Consider the following 15558-nt stretch of genomic DNA (forward strand, 5'->3'; position numbering starts at 1 on the left):
GCTGTGCCGGAGGAAGAGGACATGCGGGGACGATGGAGGGCGGCATGCGGCTCTCCGGGCGCAAAGGGGACCTGAGGCCCCCCAGTCCCGGCTGGAGGGGTGGCGCGGGCGGGCAAAGGGCGGCCGGGAGAGTCCCCGCTGAAACCTCGGGCCACTCGGCTCGGCTCCCTCCGTCCGTCCCTCCACATCCTCCGCCCCCGCGTGACACACAAGGTCCCCTGCCGGATGCCACTGCACTGGGGGTCCCTGCTGGAGGACGGACCTTGTCACGGAGTGAGTTGTAAAGACACTTGGCTGGTCTCTGGCGAATCACTCTGTAATCGTGGTCACTGGGGTCGAAAAGAGCCCAAGCTTTGAGCCCCCTGCGGTTACTGGCCAAGGCTGGCGCCTCCTCGTCCACGTCTGTCCTGCTCGAAGGCGCCTCCTCGTCCGCAGGGGGAGAAAAGGCCAAGGGGGGCGCGGGGGTGGCTGCCCCGGAAGGCGGAGGCTGGGCCAGAGGGACCGGGCCGCCGCGGCCCACCCCGCAGCAGGTCCTCGTGGGAGACAGGGGCCCGCGCGGCAGGGCCCCCCCGACTCCGCGCATGTCCCCGCCTGTGGGGCTGCGGCTGGGACAGCGGAATTTGAAAAATTCATCTACGTTGGCAAAAATTAGAGCTTTTCAACTCCTCTTATGAAGAAGTCAAATAAAATGTAAACGTCTGTAGAGGAAATCTGCCGGCGGCGGCAGCGGCCTCGTTTGCGTTCGTGCTCAGGCGTTTCGACCGGCCCCGCGGCAGCTCGGGGGCCGCGGGCGCCGTGGCCGCGGTCCCGGCCGCGCCCGGCACGTGGGCCTGCTGGGTGTCACTCCATGCTCCACCCGCCGGGCTTCCCCGTCCAACAGCTTTTCCTCAGGAGGGCTGGCACAGCGGCTCCTGGGTGGCAGGTAAATTAACGTGACCTAGGAAGTTTTAAAGATCCTGGGAGGAAGGCCAGGGGGCAGAGGACAACCGTTTCACTTGTTCGTGAGGCCACTTGCTGTTTCCAGGAGGCGGTTTCAGGGCCCTGAGTTAGGACATTCGTTCTCCCCGCACCTGCGCCGCCGCCCTTCCCCAGCAGGGGGCGCGCGTGCACTTGGTCTGGGCGGCGTGGCTCCGCTCCCCACACGGCAGGACGCCCGCGAACTGCCTGCCTTCCGATTCGCGGCAAGCCCTGAGGTCTTCCACGCCAGGAGCGGCGTGTCCCCCGCACATACGGGGGCCACGGGTCCCCGGAGGGGGCGCAGACTCCCTTCTTAGGCTGGAGTGGCCGCATCGTGCGAACGGGCGCGGCATTTGCACCAGCCGCCTGCATCCGGATTTGACCCCAGACACGGGGATGAGCCAATTTCCTCTCCAAGGGAAACGCTGCGTCTTGAAACATTTCGTATTTGCTGCGCTGGGGGGTGTGTGCTGAAGGCTAAGGAAGAGCGCTGGCTCTTTCCCTGCTGCTTGTCAGAGAGACATTTAAACCGACCTTCCCGTCCCAAAGTCAAGGACGAGGCGCAGGGAGTCGCAGGCCTGGGCGTCCCGGCCCAGGGCCCCTCGCCGCCCCGCGCCCACGATCGGCCTCCCCGGGCGTGAGCGGCTGGGAGGGCGCAGGTGAGGGGCAGAGACAGCAACAGTGAGTCACCAGGCCCGTGACCCTGAGCGGCCGCCGCGGGGCGACAGCAACCGCCCCCAGAGCCCGCGCCCTGCCCCCCCCCCCCACACAGGACGGGTGCGTGACAGCCGCGCATCCAGGGGCACGGCGGGCGCCCCGGCTTCCTCCAGCCACAGGTGTGAACAGAAACTGCATCTGTTCCCTGGGCTCTGACTGAAGTTTAGAGCCAGTTTCGGGGAAACTGGTCCTTCAGGTAGGAGGGCGGGGCGCCCGCGTCACCTCCCTGGCAGGGCTGGCTGGGCGGCCCCGCGCGGAGCCCCCGGCCTTCGGCACCGTGACCTCGGGCGCTGGCATGCTGGCCACCAAGGCAGCTGTCCCGCACACCGGCTTTGTCCCCCAACCCGCGGTCGGCCCTGGCTCTGTTGGCAGAGGTGGCCCGTCACCACGAGCCCCGGCCACCGGGCGTCTGCAGACGCCCCGCCCTGAGACAGGGACCCGACCCCGGGGCCCCGTTCAGGCCGCCCTGCCCCGAGACGCGGCCGCAGTGCCGCTTCAGAATCGCACGCTACCGAGAGGCTTCCCGGCAGAGCCCCTCAAACGTGTCTCCATAGTGGCCTCCAGCAGCTAGAAGCCGTGACAGTTTTCTTTCTGGCACTTCCTTAATCTCCCCGTGTCCCCAGAGGACGCATGTTAAAAAAGAGGAAGAAGGTGACTCTGCCCGTTTTCAAAGGACGGGGTATGTGCGCCTGTCACCCTCCCTGCCCCTGCCCCGGGGACTGTCCCTCGGCTCCTGTCACCGAAGGGCGGGGTGACGCGCTCACTGTCCGTCCAGGGCTTGGTCCCTCGGGCCGCTCTGCCCGGTGGGTCTCGGGGATCCCACGCGCGGTGACAGGCAGGCCCCCAACCCGAAACGTGCAGCCGGCGGGAGGCCCACGGGCCGGACACGCGGCCGGACACGCGGCGGGAGGCAACGCTGACAGAGAGGACGCCCGGCTCCGCTTCGGGCTCACGCTGCTTGTTTTCTTCAGAGTCTGCAGCCTCGCTTTGTGTGGAGTTCGAATGTAGACAGCCTGGCAGCACGCGCGTCCGCAGGGAGGACGTGAGGGCCGGTGGACGTCCGCTAAGTGTGCGTGTGGAGTCCCCATTGTCCCCTGACTGCTCACGGTCCCGCGCAGCCCAGGCAGTCGGGTTCACAAGACGGGACTCTTCGAGCTGGTTATCGTGTTAAAGGACACGTTTCCATGTGATTGAGACCAGGGGCTGGTCAGGTCCCGCTCTGAGTGGAAAGTGCGCCCTGACACAAGGTGATTGTACCGCTTGCGCCGGTCCGTTTCGTTCACGCGACCGAAACCAGCCCGCCCGCCCAGCAGCCCACGGACACGCAGCCCTGCCCCTTGCCCCGTTAACCCGGGCGTGGCACGCGGCCGTTTGCAAACGTCCACCGAGCGGCGTTCAGGACCCTTGTCCTCCAGAGCGATGGTCTCACCAGGGGCGTGGAGGGTGAGCGGAGAAAGGACTCTGCCTTTTGACGTTTTCGCGCTCCCGTGGCTCTCAGAGAACGCAGACCCGGGCCGCGGCGGGGCCGGTCAGGGGGCCCCAGGGGGACCTCGGCCTCGGCCGCGCCGTCTCTTCCTTGGGCCGCCAGTGGGAGGCGGCGCGCAGAGTGCGCCGCGGAATCAGCAACACGACCCTTCCCTGAGAAAGGGCTAATAATGCCGCTGTGCCTGTGCGTGCAGCGCCTCTGTGTTGAGGGCCGCGGCCCCGCTGGCCGTGAGGCGGACGGACTGCCGTGCGGTCTCTCCTGCCCCACGCGCTCCGCCCTCCTTCTGCAGAGGTTGCGTGGGAGCGGGCGCTCCGGCGGAAGGGCCGGGGCGAAGGGCTCCCTCCCTGCTGGTCAGCTCCTCCACCTCGCAGGCCGCCTTGGTTTCCCCTGCGCGGCTGGCGCTGATGCGCAAACGGCCGCTCCCCGGGCCTCCTGGAAGCCGCCGGCAGGAAAGGGTCGTGAGTCTTTATGTCCCGATGGCCCTTGCCCAGGGCAGACTAGAGGCCAAGAAAACGGCTCCTGTTTCCAACACCTTAAGTTCGCAGGCAACCTGCAAGCCAAGCTATGAATGTCTCCCTTCAGAGTCGGCCCAGAGGGACTCGGCGTTGATCTTGCGGCCCCCCGGCCCCCAGGCTGACCCTGTGACGCCCTGTCCTGGCCCTTCCGAGAAGTCTCTGGCCCGGCGGCTCCTGGGCGCCTGTTTCGCTGAGTGTCACGGGAAGCGGCTGCAGCTCTTCTGGTGCGAGAGCTTCCCAGGCGTCTCGGCGGAGGGCAGTGGCAGAGGCCGCTAGCCCATCAGGCGGCACGGGCAGCCTGCCTTTGCGTTTGCTCTTGGCGAGCTCAGACATACGTTTGGGGCTGAATCAGGGGCCCGAGTACGTTTAATCGAGGCCGCACGCTTGCCGATTCTTCAGAGAAGGCCGCGCGGTGTCAGAGCCCGCGGGCGGCCCTCTGTGGCTGGGGAAATCCGCCAGCGAGCCTTCGACGTAGGTAGAGATTTTAGGTTGCCTGCTGGCTGTTCCGGGAACACGTTTCTTCTCCAATAGTGGAAAATGAAAGGCAGCTTCATGGGGCGGGGGGCAGGAGGGTCCAGGACACGGGCAGCCCTGGTGGGGCCCTCCGACCTGCGACCTGAGGGTCCCCATCCCGCTCCCCACGACGCGGCGGTCCGCACCCTCAGCCACCCGCACCCTCGCCTCCCGGGCCTGGCAGCGGCTGCGGGGCCCGGCCGCGGAGAGTGTCTCGGGGGGACCCCGGGGCCGCACACGCCCTCCCCGGACAGGCCGGGACCCCGGCACGGCGGTGGCCGTGGGGGCAGAGCAGACTCTGGGGAGCCCGGCACGAGCGTCTGACAGACACGGAGCACGGAGGCCACCCCTCTGTTCCCGGCCCGCGGCCGGAGCCCGGGAGGCAGGAAGTGCCGGGGAGGGCAGACGGCTGCTCCTAGGTCGCGGCTCCGCGTGCTTTGTCCACGCGCGGGGGGCCCGTCTGCAGCCGCCAGGCCCCGGGGCGCTGGCCGGGCTGGGTGAGGGGGCGGCGCAGGGCTGCGCGGGTGGGGGCACGGGGTGAGCAGGATCCGCCTGCCTGCCGGGGGGGGGTCCCCCTGTAGGTTTTCCTCCCCATCTCTCCCTCGGACTTCTTGCTTCTCCAGCATGCTGTCCGCTTCTCGAGTGTTATCTTGTTTGTCCACCTGTGCGCCCTCCTGTCCCCACGGCCACGCCACGGCCCCGTGTGAGGACTGGGCCCCTGCCAGGTCCCCTGCCACCCAGGAAGTCCCGTGGGGGCGGCCCTTGAGGAACCCGCAGCGGGAGCCCCTTTGTGCGGTGGCGTCCCGTCTCCGCTCCTGGGAAGAGGGTCCTTCTTACCCCTCATGGTGCGTCTGCAGGTGCAGAGACAAGGACAAATGCCCTGGAAGGTCAGCGGGCAGGCGTCACCTTCGGGGTTCCGAACCACAGGGGAAGGACATTCTAGGTTCAGAGCCCCTCGGCCCGACACCCCAGCTCCTGGTGCCGGGGGTGCGGTCAGCTGTTAGGTCTGCTCCCCAAGGAGCGCGGCCCCTTCCTCGGAAGAGCGAGGAGTCCAGGGGGCCGGGGAGCGTTCACAAGAGGCAGGAGCTGCCTCTCGGGGGAGGCCCTGGGCGCCCTCCCGCGGTGCAACGTGCGTGGCGGCCGCGCCTCTGCCGAAGACAGGGCTGTGGCTCTCAGGCCGGGGGCCGCCCGTCCGGCTTGCCTGGTGCGGAGACGCCGGCGGGGGCAGCACTGGGCAGCAGGGCCCGGCCGAGCGGGCCGCCGGGAGCAGGGTGTCCGGGTGCGGCCTCACAGACGCTTCGCCCTCCGCAGTGGCTGGGGACCCCGCCGGGCGGCCTCTTCGCTTCCAGCTTCCCGTCACCTCTGTCTTGCCTCCCCCGCCCCTCACAGGTGCGTGCGCACGGCTCACACGCGCACACTGCCACCCAGGTCTTCCTCACGCCGGGAGGCGGCAGTGAAGGTGCTACAAGCCCGTCCCCGGGGAAACGGAGCCGTAGGGTCGGCCCGTCCAGCACAGACGCGGCAGGCGTCGGTCTGGGGGGGAGAAGGGGGCCAGGCGAGGGGCCCTGCTCGGCCCGTAGTTGCTGAAAGGAGACAGTGAGGCGTCGGGGGGAAGTTCCCTATACCCCGCCCCCGCCGTGCCCTGGCCGCTCCCCTCCCCGTGCCGGGGCTTCCGGGACGGCGTCCCCACCCCTCTGCGGGGGCTCTGCTCTTAGAGGACAGGCCGGGGCAGGGGGCGTCCGGGTGGCTCCGGGTGAACGCAGCAAGCTGGCCGCACGCAGGACTTCATGACCAGGTGCTTCGTGCAGCCTCTGCCGGCCCCTCCCGCCCGTCAGGCCTGGGGTCCCCACAGGAGGCCCGTGCTGCCCCCTGGCTCCCTGCGGCCGACTGTCTCAGGGCTGACGGGCCGCCAGCCTCCTGGGGGAGGGGCGGGGTCACTCTCACCGGGGGGCCGTGGGGAGCCCTTTGAAAAGCGAGCACAGCCACACCCGAGACTCATTTCAGGAGAATCGTGGCCCGAGCAGCGAGCAGCGTCCTGTCCAACCTCGCGAGGCCCGGCCCTGGGAGGGGCCGAGGGGCCGAGGGGCGCCCCCCCCGCCCCCGCTGTGGCTGAACGGACCAGCCCCTGTCAGGAAGCCGCAGCCCACAGCCGCTGCTCCGGGGGCGGGTGACAGGCCTCTGCAGCTGGCAGGGGCTCCAGACCACGCGCCCACCTCCTGCCGGGCCCGGGCTCCCCTCGCTGCCCAGAGTCGCGCAGAGACCCCCGGACGGTGCGTTGGGAACGCGGGTTGTGGCCCCCACAGGCCTCCTGCAGCGCAAGGCACGGCCTTCAGTGCGTTTGAAGGCGAGCCCCCAGGCGTGGCCTGCCCCCCACTTGGGCCCGTCGGTCACGGCAGAAGCACGCTCCCCATCCCCCAGCGAGTGCGCGTTTCCCGCCCTTTCTGTCGGAACCGTCCCAGGCGCCCCGGCGGCGCAGTGTCTGCTGTCGCCGGCCGGTGTCAGCGGCAGCAGGAGCGTGAGGTGGCCGCCTGCCGTGCTCAAGCGGCAGCCTGACTCGGGGCTGCTTAGGGCCCCCTCCGAGTCCCCGTCCCCTTCCTCCCTGCCGTCCTGAGCAGGCGGGGCCGCCACGCCCGGAGACAACTGTGCCCGCCCGCCCAGGGAGCTCGGGAGCTCAGGTGAGCAGCCCAAGGCCGCCTGTCCTTGTGAGAGTTCCACTCAGCCACCCCTAGTGGGCGCCCGACGCCAGTGTTCATAGGACCTGTGTGCCCGGGCAGGTGCGAGCCACCTTCCCAAGTCACCCTTGGCCCCCCGGGGCCAGCGCCGCCTCTCCCCAGGCACCAGGGACTTGTGAAACCCGTCAGCTCACCCCAGAGCCTGCCCGCTGCCCGGGCCTGGCCACCAGCCCTTACCCACGCAGGACCCGCCGAGGACGAGGCGGCGGCTCCACCGCGGGGGGCCTGCCTCCGCCTGCACAGCTGTCCTTTGCTGGCTTTTCCCGGGGCCGCCCCTCGCTTTGCCAGACCTGACTTACAGGCACCGGGGAACAAAGACCACGGTGCCCCCGGACAGGACCACGCCCCAGACAGCGCCTGTGTGGGTGGGGGCCGCGGGGGGCGGAGGACACAGGCCCGCGGGGCGGCCGTGCGGAGCGGCTGGCAGGCTGGCGCGCGACTCACCTTGTACATGTTGCACAGCCCGGCCTGGCCGCGGGCGTGAGCGGGCAGAGGGCTCCGGCCCTGCTTGAGCCAGGGAACCTGCCGGAGGGACACAGAGTGGCCAGTTGAGTCCGTGAGGCAGCGAGGGCAGGGCCCCCAGTCCTCCAGCCGCGTCCCCTCCTGGCCGGGCCGGGTCGAGCCCCGCGTGGTGAGGAGGGCTGGGCGGGGACGGACGTAAGAGGACCCGGGGGGTTGGACAGGCCGCGAGAGCGGGGGCCGGGGGCCACAGGGAAGAAGAAGGGGCAGCTCCAGCCCGAGGACTCCAGGGCGGGCAGCTGTCAGAAGGAACAGGAGGACAGATTCAGGGAGGAGATCTTTCCTGCGGCGTCTCCCCCGAGGCCCTGTGCCCGAGTGTGTGGCTGCGCTGCTGATGCCGTGGCCGCGTCGGGCCCGCAGGGCCACCGGGACGGGTGGGGAGGCCAGCCCTGAGCTGGCGGGAGGCCCGGCAGGGCGTCTTGTAGCCCGAAGTGGAACCAATAGAGGTCCCATTGGTTTATCTGCAGTTTTGCTTTTCTTTCTTTTATAGCACGTGTGTCGGCCTCCGCGCTGGATGCACACGGGAAACCGTGCCTGCAGCGCGGGGTGACCGGTGGCCGTCCTTTCGGGCCCCCTCGGGGTAAGGACATCATTTCAGGAGCCCCGGGGGCTCTGACCCACTCCGGGCAGCCACGGGGGGCCCGGCTCGCGCGGGCACTCTCCCTCGTTGTAATAGGATTTCATACTCCTCGGCGGGAGCGATGCGTGGACTTGAACTCCGTGGTTATAAATCTCCCTAAATTGTATTTGCTGCCATTGCACCAGCTCCGGGCCAGCCCCTGCCACCCGTAAGCGGTGTGGTCGAGGCGACGTTACTACAGGACCACAGCCGGTGGCCTGGAGGTCCCCTCTTTAGACTGACCACAGCAGGATGGGGACCGAGAGCGAGGGAGGGAGAGCGAGGGAGGGAGGAGGGAGGCGGAGGGAGAACCGCGCTGCGGTCCAGGCGCAACGTCAACGCCACGGGTTTCCAGGGAGGTGTTGAATTGGCCACAGAGAAGGTGGATTTTTAGTAAACAGGTTAGATGCTGGTCATTTGCGGAAATAAACTGAGTCGTGACACAGAGACCTGTCCTCACATTCCCACCCTTGGGGCCAGAGGCGAGTCCGCGCAGCTGGCTCGGGCCAGGAGGCCCTGCTTCGTGGCCCTGGGGATGCTGGGGACAGGCACGAAGGGGGAGGCTGTTCCCTGTGGGGACGGTTACGGGCTGAGCCTGTGGCGTCTCTGCCGAGACAAGGCCTGGCCGTCCCCAGGGGGGCAGGAGCCCTCAGAGAGGGGACAGGTACGTCCACGCTGCTCACGTGGCCACAGGCCAAGGGGGACGTTGTAACATATTCCTCCTCTGGTGAGGACACTGTCCTGCTTCACGAGCAGGAAAGTCTCGGAGACGCTCCCTGGTGCCCTGGGGGCGGCCGAGCGCCCGGGCGGCCGCACGTGGACGTTGGGGCTCCGGGCTCACAGGAGGGGCTGGGCGGGCGGTGGGCTGCAGGCCTCAGGCCCCGGCCCCGGGGACGGGCCGGGGTTCCGGGGAGGCGCCGAGCACTGGGCTCCCTGCGGCCACCGGCCCAGCGGGGCAGGAGCGGGGGCAGCTGTGGCTCCGCCTCCTCGGTGGCTGAGGTGCCCGGCTGCTTGGAAGAGCAGGAAGCGTCCCCGGAGGGTGCGGGCGCGGGGCCCTGTCCCCGACGAGGGCTGGTGGGCGAGGGCAAGGACAGCCCCGCGCGGCAGGCCCGTGGCCGGGCCCTCACCAGCGGGGCCCTCCGGGGGCGCTGCCTCTGCCTTTTCTCCCCTTTTGCTATTTCCTGTGAAGGAGGATGATTTCGGAGCGTTTAGGGGCGTGTGCGGCCATCGTGGGAACCTCGGGACAACGCCGCTCAGACCTCATGGGGAGACTCCCGCTGTCCCCAAGCGCCACCCGCGCTCTGTGAGCCCCACGGGGCCCTGGGCGCAGCTTTCCTGCAGGCGACAGGCCCTCGGAGGGCGGCCAGAGCTCCCGGCCCCATCAGAGCCGCCTGCACCCCAAGGGTGCGTCGGCGGCGGCGGCGGCGGCTGCGAGGGGGAGAAACGCCCTGAGACGGGGCCGCGTGCGGATGGGACCGCAGCGGGGGGTGCGCCCGGGACTCAGCCGGTCGGGCTCCTGACGTCCACGCTTCTGCGCTCGTGGGCCGTGGCCCCAAGCTTACCTTTCGTCTCAGGTGCCGGAAGCCGTCTGAGGAAGAGCGGGCCCCTCCCCTCGGGTCCTCTCACACCGCGCTCCCCCCCCCTGTGCGCACGGGGCGGCCGGGCTGCGTGTGGGCCGCAGACCGGGGAAGGGCCTGTTGCGGCCGCTCCCTGCGGGTGCAGGGCGTGGTCTGAGGGAGACGCCCGCAGAGCTGGGACGGTCCTAACGGGAGGCCGGCGCGGAGCTGGGAGCGCAGACCGAGGCCCGCAGGCCTCCGAGGAGAGGAGGAGCAGGGGCGGCGGCGCCCCACCCAGGGGGAGCGGGGCTGGGCCCGCGGACTCACCTGTCGTGAGGGATCCGGACCCAGAAACACCAGTGACAACTGTGCTTAGTAAGGGAGGGACACCAAAAAGGACAACTGAAAAAAGTCACAGGCAATTAGTACGCCACGCTCGGTCTGTTAACATGTTTAATAGGTGCTTAAAAAGGGAGGCACAGATTGAAGGCAAAATTCCATCGCACAGTGACGCTGGGACAGAGCCAGCAGGAGGCAGCCGCCTTTACAGCCATCAACAGACACAGTTCACAGCGCTCGCTCGCAGGAGGACGCAGCAGCGCGACCCCCGCCCCGGGGCGTGGCATTCCGACCCAGGCGCTCAGGGCGTGGGGAGGCGGCAGGACCGGGGACAGGGGACGGGGGACGGGGGCGGCTGAGCCAGGGAAACCGCCGATCAGTAACAGATCGGCGGGGCGGATCGGGAACTCCTGCGGGCCACCTCCAAACGCTTTTGTTGGGGTGCAGGAACAGAGGCACCTGCCGCCGCGTTTGGCTTTTCTCTACAAAGATGGCGTGGCAAACGGACGCGTGGCAGGGCCGCTGCACACAGAGGCCGGCTCCCCTGGGCCGCCCGCCGCGCGGAGCGGGTGCGCGGCCGCGGGGCGTGACTCTGGGGCTCCACGCCCCGGCGGCGTGGGACACGCTTCCCGCGGCGTCCCCCCTGCCGGCTCCCCACGTCCCCCTCCCCGCAGGGTTACAGGGCACCTTCCGCAGCAGGGTATCATGTTAGCAACAGGGAAGCAAGCTACTGTAGAACGAAAATGGGGCTAAATGAAATGAAAAGGCAGTGCAAGAGAATCGGGAAACAGAACACGGATTCATCGGCACGATGAGTTCACTGCGTGGCACTGAACGGCAAGGCGCTCGCCCCGCACAATCCTGTCACGGGTGCGGAAGTGGCACTGAGTGACGGAACGCCTGTCCCCCGCGCCGGAGGGGAAGCACGCAGGTCGAACGGGCACATCAGGGCCGGCGCTGGCTCCCACGCCCTTGGAGGCGTGCCGAGAGGGGGGAATGCACCTGCGGCCCCGCCGGGAAACCGGGTCCTGCTAGGCTACCCCGTAAACCTTCCCGCGTGGGGACAAAGAGGGACAAGCACTTTGTGAGCTACGGCGCCGGGCTTTGGCCGGCGAGGCCTGGGCCTGCAGGACTGAGGCTGGCAACGCAGGTTCCACGGGGACGGCAGGGAGGGCGAGGCCGCGGGGGGCCCCCTCTCCGCGCAGACCACGCGCGTCGCCCTCTGCCCTAGATGCCCAGCGCCCCTCCCGAGCCCCAGATTCCACGGCCGGGGGGCCCGGGCCTTCGCCAGCAGCGGCCCCCTCTTCCTCCTTCTGACAAAGGAGCGTGTTCTCTATCAATGCCCTTTTCATGATGCCTCTCAAAAGATCCGGCCTCCTCAGGGAATTTATAAGGCACTTCCCTTGAATGTCAAGTCCCCGCCCCCCAGGGGGTGGGGGTGGGGTGCATTCCCAGGACCGGGGGCAGCTCTGGCCCAGGCCCAGGGAGGGTGGGGGCGACACAGCGCCCGGCGGAGCCCGGCCCGCGGGCCCCCCAGGCACCCGAGCCGATCCCCGGGGAAGCGGGGATGAAGTGGCGCACAGGCTTCCATGGGCGGCAATGGCCAGGCCTTAGGATCCCCGTCGCCTCGTGCTCCCGTCCAGGGACCCCTCTGGCACAGCGGGCCGGGCGCTGCTGCCAGGCAGACGGCACAGCGAGCGCAGGGCGGAGCCGGGCCCTCCGCAGCCCCCCGCCCTGCCCTGCAGGCTTCCGGGGCGTGCGGCCCCCCTCCCCGTGCGCCCCAGCCAGGGGGGCGGAACAGCCACCGCCAGGAGTGCCCCCCCCGCCCCCGCCGCGCTCGCGAGGGGCCACCGCGCGGGGACCCTGCGGCCCCCGATGACGTCGAGGCCCTTGGGGGCAAAGCTGGGTCGTTTAAAAACCTTTATTCGACAGTCAGTGCTGAGCACACGGATCCTTTCAAAAGTCTGAAACAACCGCTTGGGCATCGTGTCCATTTTTAAAGCTGCTGTGGAAGCGCTTTGGTTTTTCTGGATTCCTAAAAGCCTACGTGCCCTGCAGGCGCCAACGTCTGAAACAGGAATCTTTTCACTGAAAGTACTGGAGACTAAAAGCAATGAAGGTAGAAATCCCCATAAAGGAAAAAAAGACCTACGTGTGTGTATCTCCATTCTGAGATAAAGTCACCGTGGTTCAGAGAAGTGCTTTCACGATTTTATTTTCACTTAAACTATGCCATGTACATGAAGCTTATTTTATAACATACGCTCCTCAGACATTTAACCGTTTTTTGGCGCACCGTTTAGACACATTGGCCTGCTCCTTGGGTTCAGCGGAGCGTAAGGTCTCAAAGGTGGCAGCACCACGTGCCTGGGACCGGGGCCTGGAGGCCACATGGCTGCGCGGCGAGGCAGCCGCGGGGGTGCTGGCGTTAGAAACGGGTCAGGTGACCCGCACTCCGGGTCGGACGCGGCCCCAAAGGGAAGGAAGGTGGCTGTAACTAGACGCAGAAGGAACCGACCGGAAAATGAGTTCTGCAAGCCCTTAACAGACATAAAGTGCGGTCCACCCGAAGTCATGGTGCGCGCCCCGTCGGGGACTGGGGCCTCAGGCGGCGGCAAAGATGCCGCCGGCGCCCGACACCCCGGGCCGTCGCTCCCGCACGGCAGGCGGAACGGGCGCCTGTCACCTTCGACAATTTCATGATCCCCAGTCATTGCGGCCTGGCAGTCAGACACCAACGTAGGTTTCAGAAACTCGTTGACCTGAGTGGCCCGGGCCTCCTCGGGCGCTGTCCCCTGGGGGGGCCACAGCCTGCTCCCCTGCGTAGCCCCCCCCGCCACAGGCCCTCCCGAATGAGCACGGCCGCGGCCAGAGGACAAGCGGCGTTTGCGTGACCCGTGTGTGGGCTCAGGGAGCCGGGCTGCTCTGAAAGCCCCTCTCCGCCCACCGCGACCCCGCCCCACCACGCGCGAACGAGTCACGTGACATGCCACGCGTTCCCTGCCGGAATGCCACCCGGGGGTCCGGGCACACGGCCCCACGGGACCCGCTCGCAACCAGCGCCGGACACGCTGCGGGGAAGGCGCCCAAGGCAGGCGCGCTCTTCCCTGTCCCGCGTGAGTCTCTGCAGAACAGTTCAACAACGGAGCTTCGCAGACTCTAGATTCAAATCAATGGAATCAGAAAATACTACAGCTTTGATTCACAGGCACGGCCCGCGCCCCTAACCCACTCAGACAAGGAGAAAAATTTGCTCACGGCGAACTCAAAGGCCGTGCGGCGCCAGAGTCTTCAATCGCATTATTGTTGTGAAGCAACGCGGGGCGAGCAGCCCTCAGCCCAAGGGGCAACGCGCGCCCCCGGTGTCGGTGCCCCAGGCGAGGGCGGCAGAAGCCACAGCAGCCATAAGCCCCAAGCGAAGGACTGGGGAGCCGCGCAGACGGGGGCGGGGGGCTCCGCCCTGCACCCTCGCTGCCCCGGGGAGCAGAAGTCACAGCGTCCTCGCATCCCAGGCCACATCCTGGTGGCCACCCCTTGTGAGGAGGGGGAGAAAGAGGGTGAGCTTGGTGGCAACAAGGGTGGCAGCCCCCCTGGCCCCCAAGGGTCTGTAAGCGTTTCCAGCAAAGACAACGAAGGCCCTTCCAGCTCAGAGCGAGTCCCGGGCGGGCGGGAGGCGCAGCCGCAGCCGCCGCTGCAGCCGCCGCCTCTCCCTCCTGCGCCGGCCACGCTACCGTGCTCCCCTACGCCTCAGAGCTCACCTTGCCCGAGCCCCGCTTGGGCACACCCCTGTCACCTCCAAAGAAGCGCCCCAGGGAGTCGAGGATGCCCGTGTCCCTGTGCCGCGGGAGGAAGGCGTGCCTGGCGTGGTCCATGGGGCTCGCGGAGGCCAGGTACTTGGACCCGTGCCTCTGAGAGGGTCTCTTCTGTGACGCCATGACGCCCGGGTCCCCGGCGGTGGCGGCTGCACTGTCCTCTTGGATGGTCTGCAGCTCGTCGGACTCCGAGGGCCTGTCTTTGAAGGTGTTGTCCTCCCTCCCGGGGGCATCTCGGGAGAAGAGGCGGACCAAGTGGGGGCGGCCCCCGGGGTCAGCTGGGTTGGCGTCCGGCCAGGCATTCTTCGGGTCCGCTGAGCTCTTGGAGTCTGTCACCGCTGGGCGCTGCGGGGGGGGCCCATTGTTCGGGTCCACATCTGCCTCTCCTGCAAACAACGGGGAGATGTGACTGCGGGCCGTGCAGAGCCGCCGGGACAATGCCGCTTTCACGGGCTGGCCCCCGGCCTCCTACAAAACCCGCCGCTGTCCCCCGCCGCGCAGCGCCGCGGCCGCCCAGGCCGCCCCACGGCAGCTCCCTGTCCCCAGGCCCGGGAGGCCCTGCCACTGCACATCTGGGACCCTAGGTGAGGCCCACGGGGCTTCCCGGCGGAGCTCACCGGCCCCGCCCCAGGTCCCCCGCGTGCTGGCCCCGCTCCGTTCAGGGAGCGCAGGACAGGGGACGGTTAGGACCTGAGAGCCACCGGGGCGTAAGGTTGGGGGCGTTCGTTGGACAAAGGCTGTTTTTAGTGTTCTCTGTAGAGAGGGCACTTCCCGCAGCCTTTTGTCTTGTAAAAAACCAGGCGCCCAGAACTCTGCGCCCGGATGCCACAGGGGCCTCGCGCCTCAGAAATGCTCGCTCAGGGCTCGCTGGTCTCGCCGCCCCGCGGGCCGCTCAGCCGCGGGGACCCTGGGAGCGGGGGCGGGGCCTCTCGCTCGGCCTCCGCCTCTGGGCTTTTTATAGGAAAAGGCAGCAGCTCTCTCGAGAGTGGCAACACACGGAATCCGCAGGCCGGGTGCGAGCCAGGTGTGAACGAGCGTCCGTCGGCTCCGCTCGCGTCCCCTCCAAGCGTCCCTCGTCGCCCCTGGAGTATGTGGCTCACTCACGCTTCCCAGGGACAGCGTCCGCCCACCTGACCGTCCAGCACTGCCCGCTGGTGTGTGCCCGACGGCCTCCCGTCATTTCCGCGTCTACCCACGGACCCGCCCCCCACCCATCCACCTCTGTAACCACCCACCCATCCAACTGCCCACTGATCCACTCCTCCACCCACCCCCCACCCCCCCAGTTATTCACCCGCCCGCTCACCCGCCGTTTACTGAGCACCTAGAAGTGGAACGTGGGGTGCTAGGTGTTTGGTTCACAGAGGTGAACAAGGTGAGTTGTGGGCGCAGGAACACAAGTGAAAATGTACGTGCGGGATGAACAACACCCCCCAAACAGCAGGGTGTCCCCGGCCTAACCCTGGGCCCCGGGAACGTGACCTCGTCTGGAAGCAGGGCCGCCTGCAAGGGCCGCCGAGTGAGGACAGGGTCGGGGCGACGGAGAGCCGGCCGGGGCCTGGGCTCTGACACACGGGGAAGAGGCCGGGGCGCGTGCCCGCGGGGACCGTGTCTGCAAGACAAGGGGCGCCCCGGCTTGCCAGGCGCACGGGCAGGTGGAGGCCGGACCCGGGCCGGGAGCTGCAGGGAGCGAGGTTCTGCTGGCAGTGTGGTCCCCGCCTCCTGCCCTCCCGCCTGCGGTCTTTAGCCACCCGGTCTGTGCTTTGTTGCAACAGCCACAGAAAATGGACATA

General features: G+C 68.4%; 1 protein-coding gene across 1 annotated transcript in view; it reads right to left on the reverse strand.

Annotated features, from left to right (window-relative positions):
* The window catches only part of MBP (myelin basic protein), a 66634-nt gene that overhangs the window by 16152 nt on the left and 34924 nt on the right, over window positions 1-15558 (reverse strand). Inside the window, exons 4-5 of the mRNA XM_054583793.1 lie at window positions 13712-14151; window positions 7365-7442 (exon numbers count right to left, since the gene is read on the reverse strand). Coding sequence (XP_054439768.1) covers window positions 7365-7442; window positions 13712-14151 — 518 coding nt within the window. The remainder of the gene's footprint in view (window positions 1-7364; window positions 7443-13711; window positions 14152-15558) is intronic.

The sequence above is a fragment of the Pteronotus mesoamericanus genome, unplaced genomic scaffold, assembly GCF_021234165.1.
Source record: "Pteronotus mesoamericanus isolate MK-2021 breed Mesoamerican mustached bat unplaced genomic scaffold, CSHL_Meso_final contig_74, whole genome shotgun sequence".
Lineage (NCBI taxonomy): Eukaryota > Metazoa > Chordata > Mammalia > Chiroptera > Mormoopidae > Pteronotus > Pteronotus mesoamericanus.